Raw genomic sequence first — 15,319 nt, 5'->3', positions numbered from 1 at the left:
TAAAGGTTTAATTTGAGTAATTTGAACAGAATACTATTGAATATTCATATTATTAAATCATATAATAAATTAAAATTTATAAAAAATCATAGTAAAAAATATGCTAATCATATTAATTTTCAATTTTTTATTTTTATTAGAATATTAAATACAAGAATTTTAATTTTATATATAAATATAAAAACTTTTAATTTTATATAGTATACAGTTTATAAATATGAATATTACTACTTTTAAAGAGGTAGTATAGTGATATTATATAATCATTAAATATAATTCAATAGTATAACTAAAACAATATTAAATTTAATAAATAAAGAAAATATTAAATTACATAAGTAATTTGAATTTTTTTTTTTTTTAATGATTTATATATGCTTTATTAATATGTAGTTTATATACCATACAAACAAATTATCATAAAGCTTATGTCCCATCCAGTAGAATGCAATCATCAAAATAAGTAATTTAAATTTATTTGATGAAAATTTTATATTTTACTTATAAGTTTAGTTCAGTTTAAACTAAGTTAACTTAAAATGAATTGTAGTTTAGCAGTTCAGTTCAGAGTATAAGCAAACTAAACTATAAGTTGAGTTGACTCAGTTCAAACTGTAATTCACTGAACTATAATCATCTCTAACCATAGTAAATTAGTATGTACAGTTAAGTTGCATATTTTTAATAAAAAATTATGATATCCTCCTAACATTTTCTAAGATGTCATTAGGAGTTTTGAAATTCTGTTCTTAAAATTACTACTATACCTTAGAATTTTTTAAGAAGTTATTAGAAGTTTTAGAATTCTGTTCTTGAATCACTACTATATTTTAGAAGAATGGTCTTATCTTGATGATCGCTTTACAATATCACTAAAGGTGTAGTATGCTTTACTATGAAGGCATAACATATTAGATGATCTATCTAGATAGTAAAATTAAAGGTGCAATATCTTTATAATAATAGATCTTTTGAAATAAGTCTTAGAATAACTATAATATTTCTGAAATGCCAGTAGGAACCAATTTTAACTTTCAGTTAAGTTGAGTACCAGATAGCAGTTCTAATAGTTGGTAATCATATTAAAGAACAAGTCTGTACTTTTTTAATATTTTCTGTCCAAATGGCCATTTTTACACCACTTGGGAATTTATAACTATATTATTAATACTTGGTAATTGTAGGCTACTGTAAACTGTAATAGCTTTTAAATAAGACCTTGTATCTAATATGATAGTATGAAAGGATTTTAGATAATAATCCATTACAAACTAATGAAAGTTCTTATATTTAGATAGCAAAATAAGTAAAATAAATACTAAGACATCTTTATCAAAACATAAATAAAGGATGAATGGAAAAATATTTTTCTAAAAAAAAAAATAAAACAACTAAACCATGTAGAGTAGAAATTCTATTAGATCTAAGTTTAAGCCTATATTTGCATATAAAAGGATAGGATAATAAATAGATAAATCAGGCTTATTAATCATAAGTATTCTGGCTCGCCAGATTTGTCTGAGACTTTCATGAGCATTTTTTAACTGCTAATAGTTTTAAGATTTATACTGAGTCTTAGCTTTAAGAAAAAATACTATAATAAATAAATTAAATTAAAAATATATTTATATATTACCATATATTATAAATCATAGTACTCCAGATATCTTGTAAATTTTAAAGATTTAATTCTATACCTTCTATTATACAAATTTTTACTATTAATTGAAAGTGTTTAAAATTAGAGTATTATTATATATCACATCTAAAATATTTGTTAGATTATTTAAATAATAAAATCAATAAAGAATGTAACTTTTTTTTTGAGAAGTATTATATAGAAGTATTTTTCTTTTTTTTATAGATTTAGATGAACATGGTAAATGATTTTAATATTTACTAAAGATAAATTATTAAAGAATAAAAATCATTCCAAATAAAATTCACTTGAAATAATTTTTATTATATTATCCCTTTAACTGTAACTTTTTAAAAAAAAGTGCTAGATAGTTATTATTTTAACATATCTAAATAGTTTAATTTCAATATAAGTTATTACTTTAACTAATAACAACTTGCTTACTACCATAAATTTGAAAAGTTATATCAATAAATATACTTGAGTCCACTAACTTTAAAGTATGCAATTAAGAGCAATAGTACTGATCAACTATTTTAGTTAAATATATCTTGAAAGATATATAATCAATTCAAAGGTGCTTTTCCTTTTAATTCATAAGAACTGGTGATATCATATTAAACAGTATCATATTTAGAATACTAGCAAATTCTAGACCTAAAAATATAATTTATAACTTATTTTAGAAATGTTTAGAATCCTCTATTGATTAATAATTATTTTATATTATAATAGTAATTAAACTATTTTTTGATTATTTTTAAAAGTACTGGGCAATTTTAATTAGAACAACTTCTTTGATTTAAACTATAGTTTGTGTGAAAATATATTATTTAAGTACCAGTAATATATTATTATTTACTATTTTTTTTTTCTTAATAATATTTTTTATTATTCTATAATGATATCTATATTATCTAATAAATATATTGATTTAAATAATTTAATAAACCACTAAACTTTGATCTTTTTAATATAGTAAAAAAATTAAATAATATAAATGAAATTCATAAATTATGAAAAAGGGTTTTTAAAGAATTAAAGAATAATTAAATTCTTCTATTTGGTAATAGAATTCAATTTAAATATTGAAAGAAAAATCGGAATGATGTAAAGTAGCTGTATTTACTGATACTAGAATTAAAAATGTTAAGCATTCTTTAGTTCCAATCAAATGTTTAGAGACCTCTGAAAATAATACCATTATTGAAAAAAAACAGGTTCTATAGTTCCTTTTTATGATATAAAAAAAATGGAAATAGAAATAAATAATAATAGCAAATAAAATGGGTTACATATTAGTAAATAAGAATAAAATTAATTTCATAAAGAGCAAAAAATTTATTAGTAATAACATAATTAAAGTGCATGGTAAATTTAAAAATTAAATTAAAAGAAGAAAAAAAATATTATTAGTATCATGATATTTATTAGATATTAACTACCTGTAAGTTTAGTACGGTAAGATCGGCAAATAGAGAAGCATATATTAAGATATAACGTTTTGTGAAAATGAAATTTTGAATTTCATAATTTACAAAATAATTATATAATGACGCGTGTTAAAAAAAATTCTTTTTTATGAAAAAAAAAAAGATTTAATAAAAAAAATTGCATTTGAATTTCAAGAGTCTCCGCTTCTATTATATAATTTTTCAATTCCTTCATCTAAATTCTGCAATCGTATATTTTCAAAAATATTACAGTTATTATAAATGCACCTATTAAAGATGTTGTCATAATCCTGTTAAAAAACATCAGACAATTAGATATTTTAGTTATTTCAATAAAACATAAAAAATCATCGTAATACTAACCACCATTGTATTGCATTAATATCGCCTAATATTGCCTAATAAGTAAGTCATAATTATAGGATCAATTAATATCGTAAAAAATAAAACAAACCGTGCTAAATTAATAAACAAATTTGATAAGTTAAAAAAATATACTGTACGACACCTATAATTACTAAATAGAGAGTTAATAATTTAATTAAAAAAATAGTTATGAGAATGGTCTTTAAATGTCAGTGGCACTGTTTTCCTCCTTTTATAAACAGAAATTTCTTAACCCTTTTTTTGCTTTGCTGATCTTTTAAGTATCTCAAAAGATCTTTCCATTACGTTTATAAGTCGATTATAAATCTCTTTATAAATTGTTGAATTTTCATCATCATCTCCTTCAAAATATGATATTTAAACAATTGATTGTTTAAAATCATTAGCTTCTGTGAATGTAATATTGAGAAAAGGATATTGGTGATGACGATGAACTTGGTTAAAAAACTGAACATCTATAACTCCTTTTTTCTGCACAAGATGTTTACAAATTAAAAAAACAGCTAGTAAGAAAGCAGGACATCATATATCTAATGTAAAACATCTGTTAAATACGCATTATTAAGTGGTCGCTTTGCCAAATTTTATCTTTCCACTCTTTTTTGAATGTTTTTTCGCCAATCTGCCTTTCACGGTTTACTACAAATATTTGCTCAAACTTTCTTTGATTATGTGGAATAACTTGTTCCATAATGATAAACACTACTAAGTCCAAACGTGGATGAAAGAATTTGTATAAAAAATCACGCTTCAATACCTTCCAATGCGCCTTCACAAACATATTTGTTTTAAACATTGAATTTTTATATCACATCCTGCTCGAAACCATAAGAACCAATACCATCAATTCCATAGATATGCCCAGAGCCAAGGTAAAGAATGTTGTTTACATTATAAGCTTCCTCTACTGCCATTATCCAAATAGAATTTGAAGAAAGGAATTGCCCATCAACTATTTGAATCAACGGATATTGAAAATGTTTGCTCATAAATTCCCATACCAAAGGGCGTAGTTCTTGTGGACAAAAACTTACTTTATTTTGATTAAAACTGGTTTAAAAGACAGGTTTATAAAAGAAAAGTGTTGTGCCACCACACCAATTGATTTGTTGAGAAAATTTGTTATTTGATCATCTTGATTCCACGGCTTTCTGTGAAATCTTTGTCAGACAGGAAAAATTCAGGTTGAAGACCGCGCATTTTAATTGTAATAAAAAATTAATGATAACACCAGTTCGAATTCCATCACCACAATCCACTTTTCCCAAAAATAAGTAGGCTAACGGGAAGCAAACTCCATCTACTTCAGCTAGCGGCATATAGTTCAAATTTTTGGTATTATCTAAATATTTTTTTAAAAAATATTAAATTGCAGAAATAAACATTTATTATAAAAAAAAATTACATTTCATTAAAAATTTATTTTAAATTTTATGTGCAAGAATTGAAATTATAACTATTCTATTTTTTAATTAAATATATTTTTTAAAAAATAATCACTTACATATAGCATCCAAACCAAATTTTCACGTAATTGAATTGAGAATCTTGTAATATATCTCATAATTTAGTTAAATCCAAGAGCATTTCCATTTTTGCGCAGAAATAAGGGTCATCTCGGTTATATCTTTTTTACTAAGTTCTGTCCAAGCAAAAGTGGATCTGTTTTTGCCGTTCAAACCACGCTCAACAAGTTGTATATAGATTTCGCGTGGAAGTAAACTAATATTATCTGATATAAAATCTTTGATTTCAGGTGGGATTGATATATCTGCTCGGTTAGGATGTAAAACATGCTGCATTTCTATATCAGATAATGTAAGATCCTCGTGAATGCTAATTTTAATACGACCTTCACAATTAACGAGACATTTGTTGCCTATCACGATACTTATAACCAATCAGGGGTGCTTTTTCGGGTTTAGGTCTAAAAATCCCTTTGAAGATAAATAATTAGTCACATGAATACCGGAAGTTTAATTAATGTCTCTTTACTTGAATAAAAATTTCGTGCCGGCAGATCGGCAAAATGCATAGTGCTGGTGTTTTATAACTTTAAAACCAAATAAAGAAATAGTATAAACGATTGCTAACAGTTCCGATTTTCATACCTTCTATCAGCATATGTCTTTTCCAGTGCGGGTTTAAGATACATAGAGTCCAGCTGACATCATATGCGCCAATATTATATTCACAAAATTAGTTCTTTATTATTTAGATCAAACCTATCTTAAATAACTCTTCAGGATTCCATCTAAACGCTAAGTATGATCATAAGCAGTTTGAATAAATCTTCTTTCAGAGTAAGATGGATGAAATAGTCTCAAGGATTATCTGCATGATATGAAATAAGATGAATTTTGCCGAAATCTACGCAATATGATGGATATGCTAGCCTTGTTTATCTCGTTTAAAGAAACGCCAAATGCTTTTCAATAATAATTAATAACAAATGAAGCTCGAATTAAACTATAAAGGAAAGAGTCCGAGTCAAAAAAAACACTGTAAGGGTATCTTGTTATGATAACTCATCAATTTCAGACAATTATCACACGACAACAATTAGTCATCGCGTTTTTGTTGTGTAACATATGCGAGAATTCCATCTAACACCAACACCAAGTATGATTGATCATAAGAAGTTTGTAAATCTTTCTTCAGAATAGGATGGATGAAATAGCTTGTATTTTTACCTGAAATAAGATGAATTTTGCCGAAATCTACGCAACATGATGGATATGCTAGCCTTGTTTATAAACGCCAAATGCTTTTCAATAATAATTAATAACAAATGAAGCTCGAATTAAGCTATAAAGGAAAGAGTCCGAGTCAAAAAGACACTGTTCTTGTTATGATAACTCATCAATTTCAGACAATTATCACACGACAAAAATTAGTCATCGCGTTTTTGTTGTGTAACATATGCGAGAATACAATCAAACACCAAGTATGATTGATCATAAGAAGTTTATAAATCTTCTTCAGGATAGGATGGATGAAATAGCTTGTATTTTACCTGAAATAAGATGAATTTTGCCGAAATCTATGCAATATGGCGGCCCCTGTTTGCCTCGTTTAAAGAAACGCCAGATGCTTTTCAATAAGAATTAAAAACAAATGAAATTTGAATAAAGCTATAAAAGGAAAGAGACTGAGCCAAAGAAGAATGGGGATGTTTTGTTATGAAACTCTAAAATTTTAGACAATTATCACACATCAAAATTAGTCATCGCATTTTTGTTGATTAGTGCGCGCTTAATCCGTTAATATTATTTTGAATAGATGGAATAGATGGAATAATTGATTATCAGGGTGTTTTTAATTATAAATACTCTGTTAAATATCTGAAATAATTAATTTAGATCAAAAAAAAAATAAAAAATGGCGTATGAAAAAGGAAGTGAGTATTTTTTTATTTTTTTAAAAAAAAAATTATGAAAATGAACTAATTTATTATTTTTTTAGATCGCATTCAATACTATCCAAATTCCAGCAACCACCAACACACAAAAGTTGCAGTTATTCAAGAAGTAAAACCGAATCAAATTTATTCTATTCTTCCAAATGGCGAATCTGAACGGATTGGTATTTTGAATTTTTTAAAATATACGTATATAATTTTTTGGAACTTTTTTATGACCCATATGTATTTGCTTTTTTAGACATTCACGAGAATCAAATTGTTGGGCTAAAACATGAAAATAAATAATTTTATTTCTTTGTATACTGTTTACATTTTTGTAATTTCTACAAGAGTAGCTCATATGAAACAATAAAGGTTAAATAAACACTTTGTCAGTTTTTATCAACTATGTATCAACGAAACCTCTATAAATTGGTTACATTTTGAGTAATTTAATTAATTGTAAAAACCTAACATAAGCGTCGACGCACGATAATACAAATTTCCCTATCTTTCTTTTCCATCAATAATAATATGTTTCATGACATATAAATCCAATATATTCAACCAATTATAAAGTATGTCCATTCAAATAAAACTCCCTCTACTAAATAGGGATATGTTTCGCAATTTTATTATTTGTATTTGTCTTTACTATGGGTAAAATTTTATTTTATAGATTTCATAAAAATAAAACATCCTAAAAGTGAGTCAAAGTCTCATAATATATTGAATAATCTCATCACCTCTTGACTGATTAATTAAGATGATTTAGTAGGCCTGTTCAATTGTCGTTCGGGTTTTTTGATCGAAAATCCATTAACAAATCCTACAAAATTTTGAACGGTTAACCTTGGTATAAGGTAAAGAAGCAATACCACAAAGGGCGCATATTACTAGACACGTTAAGGTTGTTGATCAGGTCACAATTTCATCAGCCAATAATTATCAACTAAAAAATTCCGAACGATCAGAACCTGGTTAATCTGTTTATTTACCAATAACCTGTTTTTTAACTCTATTAAGACAACTTTTAACTTACAATTGAATTGTTTTTCACGTAAATCACATGCCAATAAATGTTGGTATTTTTCCTAATGCGTAAATGCTTTCTTTTTCTTTGTATTTTACTATGATGAGACTAGTTAATAATGAAATGTAATAGACAATCTATTGAAGGTAACCAATATTATTTTTAAGCCAAGTTTATAGAGAAAAGTTTAGTCTAATATAATTATAAAATAATTCTTTTATATTTAAAACTGCAAGTTTTCATTATTAAACACCACGTGATCTAAAAATTCATCACCGTATCGATCTTGATATAGATGCGGTATGCTTCTTGATAGACATATTTATTTTTATTATTGATATATCAAGAACTATCCCCTGACCTATCAAGATCGATACTTTTGCATCCCCGGCATCACACCCACCGCATTTTCACTGTTTACATTATCTGACCTTAAATGTCACTGGACACGTAGGGTAGAATTTAATTTTAATTATAAAATTGTTGGGTAAATTATCTTTAGAATAATAATAGAATTTCTTACTATCAAAAAACGGGTGAAATTTATTTAATTAACATTTTTGTGGGTAAGGTATCACTGCATCCAGTGCAACAAAATGGAAATGTTACGCAGTATTTTATAACAGAAAAACCACAGCTTTCAAATGCATTATTAATTCCCCTTCTAATAAAAATTAAAAAATGACTTGTCTTTATATTAACAGCAGATTCTTATTATTTACGAATTTTCACTGATCATCACAAATTAAATAATTTAAAATATAGGATTTTTCAATATTTTTTTTTTATATTTGGTTTATAAATTAAAATATAATAAAATAGTAAATATCAATATAAAAATTATATTGTTATTAAAATGAATTTATTAATTCTAATAGTTTGATTAGACATAATAATTTAATGGTTAATTATAATTTTAGTTAATTAACTGTTAATTAATAATTCGTATATAATTTAAAAGCTTAATTATTGGAAGTCATGTAATTTGGGTCTTATAGTCTATTAAGTACAAATAGTAAAATGTTAATGCTAAGATTGCCCATTTCATATGTGGCATACCTACAGAGTTACAATGACTACTCAACAGTACACAAGTACACAAGTACACAAGTAAGGTTTGCTGGTAAATAACAAGTGATTTATAGGTTAATTTTATTAGAATTACCATAAAAAGTTTACTTTATATAGTTTTATTTTATATTTTAACTTTTTAATTAATATATTAAAATTGATTTATCATTTTAATAAAATTCTAACCCAGTTATAAATCTAATTTTAATAACTGATTCCAACCTTTAATAATAATTTATAATTAATAAAACAACTTTATTTTTATATAATATATTGTAAATAAATAAAATTGAAAGTAATAACTTAAAAAAATAAAAAAAAAATTTAAAAGAAAATTATTTTTTTACAATTAAAATCAAAAAATAATTTATAATATAAATACAAAAATAAAGAATATTATTTTGCTTTTTTTTAAAAAAAATAACTATAAAAATAAATTTCATCTATTTATTTATTTTGTTATAGATTTATCAAAGTTAAATTAAATTATATTTATATAAAATAATTTAATAATATTTAAAAATTGCTTTATTTTATAATTATATTACTATTCAGTTATATAAAAAATAATTAATTGTCTAAGATTATATGATTTTTACTAAGTGATAAGTAATGTAAACTTATATATATATAGACAAATATTTTACTAACAAATTATATTTAATTAATTGTTATTAACAGAATAAATAGTTGGTAGATATACATATATAAATATTCTTTATATTTTACAATTTTATTAAAATAAAAATAATAGAAAAAATTACAAAATTAGAATTGTTTATCTATATTACTATCAAGTGATCTATTTAACTTAATAGGTATTCAATATTTGAAATATATTGTTTTAGCTAATTGGCTCTATTTTCCATATCAAATGATTACAGAACCACTATATTTCATGTTTATATAATAATAAATTATTTATTTATTATATTAATAATTTGTAAAAAAAAAAATAATTAATATTTGTTTTATTTTATTATAATTTTATTATAATTTATTATATTTGCTAATAAAGTTTAATATTTATATATTTATTAGATACATTTGTAAAATGTTTTTTTTTTTGAAAATGGTTTATATTTAAAGTTAAAAATATAATTAAATATACTTTAGTTAAATATTTTTATTTAAATATAATTTATTTTTAAATAATTTTTATTATTTAAATGGAATTATATATATATATACTATATATTTAATATTTACTTATAAATAAAAATAAAAACTTTTTTGTATAATACCAGTTAAATTTATTATAATATTAAATTGCTTTAATTTTTACTTATATTTGAATAAAAGAAAATCTAATATGTTTATTAAATACATTTACTAGCCAGAAAGGATGCTTTTCATAAAGTAAAAAACAAAAAAAAAGGAAATTTAATACAAAAATATTAGCAATTTCTTTATATTTAGGTTAATATAAATCTAATAATTTCTAGATTAAATTTATAATAATCAATAAAAGAAATTAGATTTTAACTAACTATAAATTAAATAATTTCTTTAATCCAATCAATATATAAAATATATAATCTATGCAAAAATTGTAATTTGAATTTTCTTAAATTTTAAAACTTATGCAAAAAATTAAAATCTTAGGTTATATAATATTAAATTCTAAAATAAATTTATAATATATAAAAACTATTAGTAAAATAATTAATTTATTAGTGATTATATTAATATACTTGTTAATTTCAATTCTAAAAAATAATAATAATATCGTAAAAAACAATTTATTTTAAGTGAAAATATGATCAATTGGATTAATTAATCAAATAATCAGAATTATATAAATTAAAATAATAAAACAATAATACAATAATATGATATATTAAAATTATCCTATACTACATATAATAATAAAAAATTTTTATGATATAAGACAACCACCGCAACTAATACCACCTTTAGTTACAAAAGGATCAGCTGGTCCAGCTGGTCCCCATACTGAGGGAACAAGATAATCTTTGGTAGATTGAACGTATTTAATGAGCCTTTATTAATTTAGAAGAATTGAAATTAAAAAAAAAATCAAAAAAATGCGAAATTATAGATAAATACATTAGTCTTGAACCTACATTGAACTTGCTTGGGACACTCTGACTCTTGGTAAATCCAACTGTTCACGAAGACGTTGATTATGATCAAGAATTCTTTGAAGTTTATAATCTACGTTTTTTTTTGAAGACATTATATTTATAATCCCTGGAACGTAAACTAAACTATTTGATTATCAAATGTTTAGTTATATACAGAAAAGTAAATGACAGTTAAACCGTTAGCCAAGTTTCATCAAAATTAGGGAAATAAAATACGCGATATTCTTAAGCAAAAAAAGTTCTTGAAGGAAGAAATTAAGTAAAAGTATTTAAATGTACAAATGTCGAGGTTTCTCTTGCACGTTAATTCAACCTACCAATTTAAAGAACGATGAGGTTGAGTTCCGCTTTAAAGTGAAAAAGCTGTATAAATATAAATGTTGTTTGTTTGTAGATCAAATAATTTTATTTTAACATCCTTTCTTTTTTTAGTTACATTACAGTACCAAGTAAATAAATTTTTTAAGTATTATCCGTTGATGACGATCTTTTGTAAATGTTTGTTACATTCTATTATAGATTTTTCCCATCCGTGTTAAATAATATAATGCTAATGAATTCGCGTTTCATCTTCGTTTCATTTTTCGTTTTACGTTTTCGAATTCATATTAAAAAGGAAAATGCTCTCATTATCATTTTTCAGTAACAATATGGCATCAAAGTATGACTTCATGTGTTTTAAAGCATAATATTGTTGCTATTTATGTTGCTTACAAATTTATTATTGTTTTGGAAGAACATTTCGTGTTGCTAAAATAATTTTTAAGCGTTCTCAGCCCTACTTCTGTCCAGTAATTAATGGCCGTAGTTATAGCACAGGTTCATATGACTAAATGGCTAATACATAGAGTTTAATTTGGATGAATTAATAAATTGTTTTTTTTATCAATTTAGCCATTACTTCCGGAGACAATGAACCTTCTTTTTTGGATTCTGTTCAAATTTATTTTAACAAGGTAGTAAATTATTCATAATAGGTTTACCTTTATATATATTATATTAATGAATATTTTGATTTTGCGAAGGCGGCGAAGATTAGTGGAGTATCTGAAAAGACTCTATCTCATATCAAAGCTCCTGATTGTTCGCTTCAAGTCACATTCCCAATCGAGGTAAATATAAATTATTATAATATTATTTAATATAAATTTTTTAATCTTCCTATATTTTAAGGTCGATGATGATAAGGTTGAAATATTGACGGGTTATCGAGTTCATCATTCGCGTCACTTGCTTCCAGTAAAAGGTGGTATACGGTAAGCAGAAAAATGTATCACGTGACTATTATAATTTTGACTTGATAATTTGATTGCAATCAGATTTTCACCCGGAGTTGATGAACAAGAAGTTGCAGCATTAGCTGCACTTATGACTTACAAGTGTGCTATTGTCGATGTTCCTGTAAGTTGGTTAAGGTCTTTTTCCAAATCAGCATCTGTTCATATTAATAAATGTTCAATATTAATAGTTTGGAGGAGCAAAAGGTGGAATTTCAATTGATCCCAAAAAATTTACTTTAGCACAATTGGAAAGAATTACGCGTCGTTATACTGTAGAACTGTGTCAAAAGGTAATAATTTCTTTTCTTCTTCATTTTACATCATAAATTAAATTTTTTCTCCCTTGCCAAGGCATTTATTGGGCCAGGTGTTGATGTTCCTGCGCCAGATATGGGTACTGGAGCTCGTGAAATGGCTTGGATTATGGATACGTTTAGACAATTTCATCCCAATGATGTAAATTCCATTGGTTGCGTTACTGGCAAACCAATATCGTTAGGTGGTGTTAGGGGAAGAAACGAAGCTACTGGATTAGGTGTGTATTATGGTGTAAGGGAATTTCTCTCCTATCCTGTAGTTCAAAAAGCAACTGGACTTAGCGAAAAGATTGAGGGTAAAAGAATTGTCATACAAGGATTTGGTAAAGTTGGCTATTGGGCTGCAAAATTTTTTGAAAAGAATGGGTCTGTATTATATGTCATTGTTAACTATATTTTGCCCCGGAATTATTAATGTTTTTATGGTTTTAAAATATTTAGTGCAAAGATTATTGGTATTGGAGAAAAGGATTGTGGTGCTTATAATCCTAATGGCATCAATATTGAAGATTTATTCACTTATCTCGTAAAGGCCGGAACTTTTCAAGGTGCTCCCAATGTAGACATTATTGATGATACTTTAAAGGTATAATGTGAGAGAATTTTTCATGCTTCTAATATTCACACAGTTTCGTGGCTTTTCAATTATGACAAATTTCAGATTCTTGAATTGGATTGCGACATTCTTATACCAGCAGCTTTAGAAAGACAAATCAACTTAGGGAATGCAACGAAAATAAATGCAAAAATAATAGGCGAGGCTGCAAATGGTCCTATAACTCCAGCAGCAAACGATATTCTTATCGAGAAAGGGATAATAATTTTGCCCGACTTGCTACTTAATGCTGGTGGTGTAACTGTAAGTAATTGGATAAATAAGTTTCGATAATAGCCGAATAGCGAGCTATGTTAATTCATCATTATTATTTGGTTTCTATAGGTGTCATATTTTGAATGGTTAAAGAATTTATCACACATGAGATTTGGTCGTATGACTAAAAAATGGGATGAACTTGGAAAATCTAAATTAGTAGAACTGGTTGAGAATAACGCTGGTAGACAATTAACTGAATCAGAAAGAAAAAGTATTGTACAGGGAGCAGAGGAACGAGATTTAGTTTATTCTGGACTGGAAGACACGATGGTAGCAGCTTGCCAGGAAACAAAAAGTACCGCTGCTTCTAAGGTATGTTCAAAGTTTCATATGTTTTCCAGAATATTGTTTTAACATTGAAGTATTTTATATTATAACAGAATATAGACTTCAGAACCGCAGCATTTGTAAATGCTATCCAGAAAATAGCAAATGTTTACGAAGGGTCAGGAATTATGTTTATGACTTAATTTATGTTTAAAAATCAAATATTTGTTGTTTCATATTAATAAATTGAATAATTGATAAAAAGAAAAATAGCCGCTACTTTTCATTAAACTAAAATAAATACATTTGGAAAAAAGCAAAAACCATCACATATATTACAATCAACTTTACTTCAACTCTCGTAAATAAATTTTTATTTCTAAACGACCGTGGTAGGGTTTGAACCTACGACCTTCTGCTAACCCAAATACAACCGGAGGCAGACGATCTATCCACTGATCTACACGGCCATGATACTGTTATATTTTTAATTATTGTTTTATGGATATTTAAAAAATTACTTTCTTGTTAAAAGAAATTGTATCACAAAGAAATAAAGAAATAATTTCTTTATTTCTTTAATAAATGTAAAAGTTACTAATTCTTAAAAAAAAAATATTTTCATAAAATATAAATATGATACAATCACATCATATACAGTACATCATATCTTATTTTAACTACTAGAAAAAATTTTTTTTATTTTTTTTTATTTTTTATTTATTTTTATAGATGCAGTCTTATTATTATAACATTGCTAACTTACTTACATTTAACTTATACAAAATAAGAAAAACAAATATGTATAAGATCTAAAAATAAGCATTATAAAATATGACTACTCCCTCAAAGAAAAAGTCAACCTGGCACCTATATAGTTAAATAATAATGCAACTAAAATTTCTAGGTAACCAAAAAAAATAATTTATAAATTAATTTTTATTATCATTATTAAGAAAGCAGTACATATACAGTCAAAGCTCATTATAGTGAATCTCGTTATAGTAAATATTAAGTAAAATCATGTTATAGTGACCTATTGATTTTTTTCCTTATAATTAATTTCTCTCAATATAGTGAATTTTCTTAATAAATCTCGTTATAGTGAAAAAAAAGGGAAAAAATCACATAGCGAAATGGAAAGTTCACTATAACGAGCTTTGACTGTAGTTAAAAAGTAAAACTACACAAATCTACTTTAAACCTACATATAACTAATATTACTCTACTCAATATAGTGCAATAGTCAAAGGTACTTATGAATTAAAAGAAAAAAAAATAAAAAATAAAAAAAACAAAACAAAAAATAAAATGTAAAATAAAAGGAAATAGTTGCAACAGAAACCTCTTTACAAAAATATCTACACTTTTAAAATTAAAAAAATCAGATCTATCCTTCTAAACTTTTTAAAATTCTTCTAGTTTTCTAAATATTGATTGATAAAACTATAAATTTACTAATACCACTTAAGGATTTGTCATTTTT

The 15,319-nt window shown here is 24.9% G+C and overlaps 2 protein-coding genes across 2 annotated transcripts; one reads left to right on the top strand and one right to left on the bottom strand.

Moving 5' to 3' along the window:
- Positions 1 to 10,463: 10,463 nt before the first annotated feature.
- Positions 10,464 to 11,702, bottom strand: OCT59_023159 (uncharacterized protein; the record flags this gene model as incomplete). Its single annotated transcript, XM_025314126.2, has 4 exons — positions 10,464 to 10,990; positions 11,075 to 11,218; positions 11,413 to 11,442; positions 11,689 to 11,702. The coding sequence occupies 4 exons, from the start codon at positions 11,700 to 11,702 to the stop codon at positions 10,867 to 10,869; spliced, it is 312 nt and encodes a 103-aa protein (XP_025185702.2). The 3' UTR covers positions 10,464 to 10,866.
- Positions 11,703 to 11,745: 43 nt separating this feature from the next.
- OCT59_023158 (uncharacterized protein) lies at positions 11,746 to 14,092 on the top strand (the record flags this gene model as incomplete). The annotated part of the gene is made up of 12 exons (XM_025331058.2): positions 11,746 to 11,756; positions 11,832 to 11,914; positions 11,990 to 12,051; positions 12,121 to 12,207; positions 12,269 to 12,351; positions 12,415 to 12,496; positions 12,564 to 12,665; positions 12,727 to 13,058; positions 13,134 to 13,278; positions 13,354 to 13,551; positions 13,633 to 13,878; positions 13,947 to 14,092. The coding sequence occupies 12 exons, from the start codon at positions 11,746 to 11,748 to the stop codon at positions 14,034 to 14,036; spliced, it is 1,521 nt and encodes a 506-aa protein (XP_025185701.2). The 3' UTR covers positions 14,037 to 14,092.
- Positions 14,093 to 15,319: the final 1,227 nt, after the last annotated feature.

Source organism: Rhizophagus irregularis, chromosome 32 (genome assembly GCF_026210795.1).
Source record: "Rhizophagus irregularis chromosome 32, complete sequence".
NCBI lineage: Eukaryota > Fungi > Glomeromycota > Glomeromycetes > Glomerales > Glomeraceae > Rhizophagus > Rhizophagus irregularis.
The sequence above is the reverse complement of the archived record's forward strand: the minus strand, read 5'-3'. Positions and strand labels throughout refer to the sequence as shown.